The sequence below is a fragment of the Mytilus galloprovincialis genome, chromosome 6 (genome assembly GCF_965363235.1).
Source record: "Mytilus galloprovincialis chromosome 6, xbMytGall1.hap1.1, whole genome shotgun sequence".
NCBI lineage: Eukaryota > Metazoa > Mollusca > Bivalvia > Mytilida > Mytilidae > Mytilus > Mytilus galloprovincialis.
Window position 1 is genome coordinate 70,280,317 of NC_134843.1, and position 6,804 is coordinate 70,287,120.

The following is a 6,804-nucleotide window of genomic DNA, read 5'->3' on the forward strand; positions in this document are numbered from 1 at the left end:
TATATCTTCATATATATAAGGATCGTGAGATATATATCTTACGATCCTTTACAATAGATAATCTAGTTAATCTGGCACGAGAACACAGTTATTTTGTAGTGCATTTCTTTTAGACGATAAATTCAAATTGAAAAAAAATTGATCCTGCTCTATCATGTCTATCTCATAAAGACTTTACAGTGTACTATTATTAGGACAAATGATATCAAAATTATAGAAACTTCTACCAGCTCTAACTCAAAATATTGACAAGATGTGTTAAGGGGGTCTTAATTTCAGTTTAACAGCTTCAGACGTTTTTTTTACCGTTTTTAACTGGACAAAATCACTACTTAACATAAAGATCAGCACCCAATGTTTTTTCACATGTTATTTCATTCCCCTACTTAATATATCATGCATTAAATATCAAGAAATAAATTGGGAAAGTGTTAAAAAAAATCAAATTAAACACTGTTCACACTAGGGACAACAAAAACCAAAGGACGATAACTGTGTCTTAGGACAATCTGCAAACGTGATGTGCTTTGCTGCACCATTTCGATTGATAATGTGGCATTTTTTGTATGGGTCCCATACTGCAGACTTATACTCGATATGTGGTCCAACTAAAGTATTGTATGAACTATCTTTATATGTTGTGGACCTAATTCATATTATCCATTAGTTCCATCCGAGTTATGGGTAATGATGAACAGTTTTCAAGTAATTGTCCACCATGTTATAATTGTGAACAATAGTGCTGCATTTTTTGTTTTTGGGAGTGAGTATGTGTATGTGATTGTAAATCATTTATTTTATATTAGTACATTATCACTTGTTTTTAAATGTATTTGGTTTATCATTCATCCTTTATTAGTATTGACAACGTTGTGCGCGCAAGTGTAAGGGAAAATGATTGGACGACAGCGTTGTATAAATCAATTCATCAACTATTAAGCAGAGAAGTGTTTTAGGGTGAGTCAAACTTAATTGCTATTTTTTTTTTCTCACTTTAGCATGTTTAGACTTTGAAAACTGTTTACATATATTGGTATTTACATAGTTAAAGCTTAGGTCTTAAAAACGAGTCTTCTTGTGGGTATTGCATTGTTCTTCCCACAAGGAAAAGGTAAAAAAAAAAACGAAAATATTCCATTTTATCATTTAATTTGTTATTTTTGTTTATGCGATGTGTTAGCCCTAGACTTTTGTTCATCTGTCTTCAACGCAATATCAAAACATCTGATACAAATTTGACACGCTTCTGTAGTTTTCATGTTCATGAGCTTTTTGTAAGATCTGACATTAAAATCATGGTATGTTTCATCAGACTGAGTTAACAGATTGCTTATAATCTACCGCTTTCACTATCAACATCATGGGGTCATGCAAATACTGTTGCTGAAGCAGCTTTCGTTACAATGAATACCGGTTTTATTTCAAGTTTTTTAAGAAATTCCAAGATATGCACCGTAGGCAGTAAGGTCCATGTCTATCCGGTATGAAACAAGCATAAATTATATCATTTGAGTGTTTTATTTCGTATTTCGAAAAATCGTATCTTTATATTTTAAAGCATTCGATCTTACCAGAAGTGACAGTATACAATGATGCAGACTGTCTTGGCATTGTTCCTCGTGGTTGCTTGTGTTCATGCAGGTAAGTGAGCTTTAATTTAAGGTTTTTAAAATCAATATTTTTATAATAAAGCTATGTGTTGTGGGTCGTTACCTTTCACACATTTTAGATAAAAAAATACAGGAAGCGGGAGTTGTTTGGCAATTTGCATTATGTTTCATTTAAACGTTGTTGTCTGGTTATTATCAAATAGATTGTTTTTCAACAAACAGAATGCATATACAAAGAAATTAATGTTTGTTTTATACAGAATGGTTAATTGGTTTACAATACCACATAAATATTGAAACACATTTTGTATATGATATGCTGTTCATTATGAATGAATGATTATATATAGTTTCGTACTTAATAATATACCGCATAATTTAATGTTTCTTGTAGCATCGTGGCCACAGGGTAAATATACTTTAGTAAAGCCTAACTCAGGCTGTCCACCCGGATGGGCCGAAGGATGGCGACATCAGGACAACGAAGATGGCGATAACAAAAACGCATTGTCCAGTGGTCACCATTTTTCTGGTAATTGTTTATTGATTTACTAGAAATAATATTCATGAAATTAAAGTATGAAGCATTACTTGATTATTAAACATGGTAATTATGAATGGTTTTACTTTACGTCCAAATATCTATTCCTTGCATGTCTTTCTTACTTAAAACTAATTATATATACCAGAATTTAAATTTTGTACGCTGGAGTCATAAGTGACGCACGAATGAAATAAAGTAATGCAACACTTATATTCCTTTCCCGCTTTTTGCAATACTTTTTGTCCTTTTCTGTTTTATCAGCTCATCCTTACCTGAATAAGTTTTGAATGTTAATTGTTTCGGCCTCGTGCATCATGAGGAGACATGTTTTGTCGAAATAGGCATGAAGTGCCAAAAAATTGATATAATCACTGAAAGTGTTCTCAACTCTTTTAATTTGAGTTGACTTCCATCACTTATATAACCTACATTTTAAGTCTAATTTACAGATTGCAAGTGCTGTAAAACAACGTCGTAGGAATAAAATAATATCATAAACAATTTTCCAACAAGCTAAATGTTTAGTTATTATTTCTCTTTTTTCTAATGATCATTTTAGGAAGTTTTGGTAGGAACACAAGAACAAATTACTGTTCAAAGATAAGAGAGGAGAAGGTTACAGATTGGACCACATGGAAAATAGTGCACTGGCCAAAAGGAACTTATTGCATCTTAAGGAAGGGAGGAAAGTGTCCCAAAGGTTTGTCTGTCTGTATGGGACAGGGGGATACGGAGAGAATTCTTTCTATTGAAATTCACTCAAAACGTTTTAACTCAGAAATGTTGCCGTTTCGAATGAAACAAGATCCACAGTATCACGGCATTATTAAGCTACAAAGTTTATAAATGATAAGCATTATTCTAGTTTCCATTTAAAAAAAGTAAGACCATGTCATTCAAATCCCAAAAATTCTATTCGGCGCAATTCTATCTTAGATGTAATTTTAGTACAAATACATGTACATTTATTTTCGGTAAAGATGTCAGCAGAAAATATAAAAAAAGAAAAATTGAAACAAATTGCCATCAAAAATAAAATCAGTGCTGAATAATGAAATATTTACAATTATTGTTAACAATAGTGAACCAGCAAGAATTGTCAATAGTTAAAGCGTCCCTGGTTATTTGGAAATCTGTTCCTTAGAGTTCTTGCATTTAATTGTATTGCAATCCTGTCATATAATGTTGTCATTTTAACGGTATAATAAACTTTGTCATAAAAGTGGGATCAACCCACATTTAAAATGTCCCGTACAGAAATACATAAATAAATAACTTAATACATGTACTTCACTTTAACAGGTAAACTATAGAATTACAACAAACACTTATAAATAAATCTACAACAGAACACAAATACAACGCCATAGAATTATCAATTATGTGCCACACGAATGTATAAACGCCACAAACCGTGCCGTCACAGTTGAATTTCTAAAAATGGAATATAGATTTGAGATTAAGTTTGTAAGGGTGATATTTGATGTATTTTTTAACCACTGCAATAATGTTGATATATTATTGTGTTAGTAATGTTGTAATGATTTGTATATAAGTTCACGGCGGTTTTTCATCTAAATCAAACTGTGTAAAACCAATAAATCCTATGCATAGAGTAACTAGGAACTAAAATCATACAAATTAAATCGATGATTAATTATCTTTTCTCCTACCTACCTATAAAATAATACAAATAGAACAAAAACCACAAACGATAAGACAAAAAACAATATCAAACCAGAATTACAAAACGTAACTAAGTATTTGAATGTCTTGTGTACAAATGCCGAGACACGTCTAATAGCAATGTGAGTTATATACAAAATTTGGTCCTGGTATCTATGATGAGTTTATTTACACTCAACAAAACAGTCATATACGGGAATAGCCACGCTCAGTACTTAAAAGACCAGACGGCGTAAATGGTAAATCCCAATCTAAAACGTGCCTTTAAACTAGCTCTCATTTACTATGAGTGCTCTCAAATTTGTACTTTATGTCTTTTTTTTTTTTGTGTTCTTTATATCGATCTAATCATTTAGTTCATTTTCAACTGGTAGTAAGTTTATATGCTGTTCTGTTACACCACTGTTCAGGTTAGGGAAAGGGTTTGACGCAAACAAACATGTACCTGTCGCATTCTATATGTGCTTGTCCAAAGTCAGGAGCCTGAAATGCAGTGGTTGTCGTTTGTTGGTGTGTATTATATTTGTGTTCGTTTATTGGTTTATTGGTTTGTACATAAACTCATCATAGATGCCAGGATTGAAATTTAAAATTTGCGCCAAACGCGCGTTTCGTTTACAAAAGACTCATCAGTGACGCTCGAATCTAAACAAAAATTTTAAAAGGCTTAATAAAATGCGAAGTTGAAGGGCACTTAGGACAAAAATCCCCAATTACTTCTCTAGTATGAATTGGTTTACAATCTTCATTTCTTACACATGTATAACTTACTATATACAGTATGGGTTTTGCTAACTGTTAAAGGTCAGTCACACGGTGACATCATTCAATGTTCACGAAAAGTGCTTATAACTTGGGATTTATGCAATAACAATTTTAATATTTTTGATAATATTTAGGATTTGCAAACGGACATGTTCATTGGGATGACGAAGATTCTAATAATGAAAATGCTTTTGGTGGAACTTTGCCTGATGGAGAATATGGCAGAAATACATTGATACAATACTGTTGCAGGTAACATATCTAGAATGTGATGATCATATCATTTAAGTCAACGAGGTTTAAAGTTAACTTTGATTGGTTTCATGAAGCTAAACGTTGACTTATAATCAGTCAATGAAACCAAACATAACTGATTATAAGTCATTGAAGCAAAAAGTACACTTAAAATGTGTCAATGAAGCTAGAAGATTACTTATAATTAATCAATAAAGCTCAAATAGATATAGGAAGATGTGGTATGAGTGCCAATGAGACAACTCTCCATCCAAATAGCAATTTATAAAAGTAAACCATTATAGCTCTTCAATACGGAGCTCTGGCTCATACCGAATAACAAGCTATAAAGAGTTTACTTACATTATGTCAACGAAGTTAAGAGATAACTTAAGCTAAAGACTTACTTAAAATTTTTCAATGAAGCTAAAAGTTTACTAATAATTAGTCAAATACAAAATGTATATATGTATATACTTGTATTCAAATAAATATAGACATTTTATTGTCATATTGATCTGCATTTTAATTTTTTAGAACTGATGGATCATCTAATACTCCAATAGAACTTCCCACATCTAAGCCATTCTATCTTGTGAGAAAATCAAGTGCTTGTCAGAGAGTGAAAGGAATGAATGTCCGCGGTGAATATATAAAGACTGATGACGAAGATAAAGATAACAAAAACAGCTGGTCTGGAAACTATCCATCTATAGCGACTGGCAGGAATATAATTGTGTATTACTGCTATTATTCATAAACTCATGCAGCATAAATTTATTTCTCACAGAATTTATTATTTCTCCTAACTTTTGGGTTCTTTATTTTTCATTTTTGTCGTGTTTTAAAAATTAAAAAAAAAAAGCGAGTTCCATAGTTAAACTAACCTACACTGCTTTGCTTATTTAAAAAGTTCATGTGTATTAAAGTCATGCAGCAAATGTTTTGTCTTAACTTCTACACTATTCAATTTTATTTTGTTGTCACGTATTTCAAATCAAGAGTATTTCAAATCAAGAGAACGATTACAGCCGTACAACTACACTTTATTCTGTGTGTATTATCCCATTAAATGTTTTCTCATATTTATCTTTTATTTTATACTTCAACTTTTATGTCTTTTATGTTTAACGGAGCTATCTGATGTATTGCTTTTTTCCCTTCTTTTTGGTAAAAACAAATAAATTATACCTTAAAAAGGACAGTACAGCATAATATATCTTTATAATGTGTACACAAAAAAACAGTTATGTTAACTCATGTTTATGATCAAGCTATTGATTTGTGTTATCAATTTGTGTACTTATTCATTTTGATTTATTTAAACGATAATTTTGTGAATACTAGTACAGTGCACATATTCTGCTTTTTGTCTTTGATATCAATAAATGATGATTATCAAAAACATAAAGCTTTGTCGTAACCATTTGGTACTTATATAGCAAGCATATTGAATAAATGCTCGTATATATCAGGCTTCTATCAACCATCTTTTATTGAAAAATTTCATGAGTAATTATCTAGTACCTAAAAATGAGTACGGAAGTTACAGCTAAACGATTTGAATGTGGATGTAATATATTGGCTAGCTAGCTTGCTTCCTAGGTGAACAAGTACAAGAACCTGATTAAGTCAGATACATTTTTCTCTTTTAAGGGTAGACAAAAAAAGGGAACAGTAGTATACCACTGTTCAAAAGTCATAAATCGATTGAGAAAAAACAAATCCGCGTTTACGTAAATTTTACGGACGCCATCACGAGTTGGTTGACCGTTATGGAATAACCGTTTCACAAATGATATCGGATATGTTCCTTACGTCGTAACTACAGTCCCCTTTCCTTTCATAAATGTGATCTACCGAAAAAGACTATTTACCGGATTCGTTATATCATAAGCAACACGACGGGTGCCACATGTGGAGCAGGATCTGCTTACCCTTACGGAGCACCTGAGATCACCCCCA

The 6,804-nt window shown here is 31.7% G+C and overlaps 1 protein-coding gene across 3 annotated transcripts; it reads left to right on the forward strand.

Annotated features, from left to right (window-relative positions):
* Positions 1 to 859: 859 nt before the first annotated feature.
* Positions 860 to 6,250, forward strand: LOC143080209 (uncharacterized). 3 transcript variants are annotated; one of them, XM_076255931.1, is made up of 6 exons: positions 860 to 957; positions 1,559 to 1,641; positions 2,005 to 2,142; positions 2,714 to 2,854; positions 4,740 to 4,857; positions 5,377 to 6,250. In XM_076255931.1, the coding sequence occupies exons 2-6, from the start codon at positions 1,590 to 1,592 to the stop codon at positions 5,597 to 5,599; spliced, it is 672 nt and encodes a 223-aa protein (XP_076112046.1). In that variant the 5' UTR covers positions 860 to 957; positions 1,559 to 1,589; the 3' UTR covers positions 5,600 to 6,250. The 3 variants fall into 3 exon arrangements, with proteins under 3 accessions (XP_076112046.1, XP_076112048.1, XP_076112047.1); XM_076255933.1 differs by having other exon boundaries at positions 950 to 1,033; XM_076255932.1 differs by lacking the exon at positions 860 to 957 and adding an exon at positions 997 to 1,111.
* Positions 6,251 to 6,804: the final 554 nt, after the last annotated feature.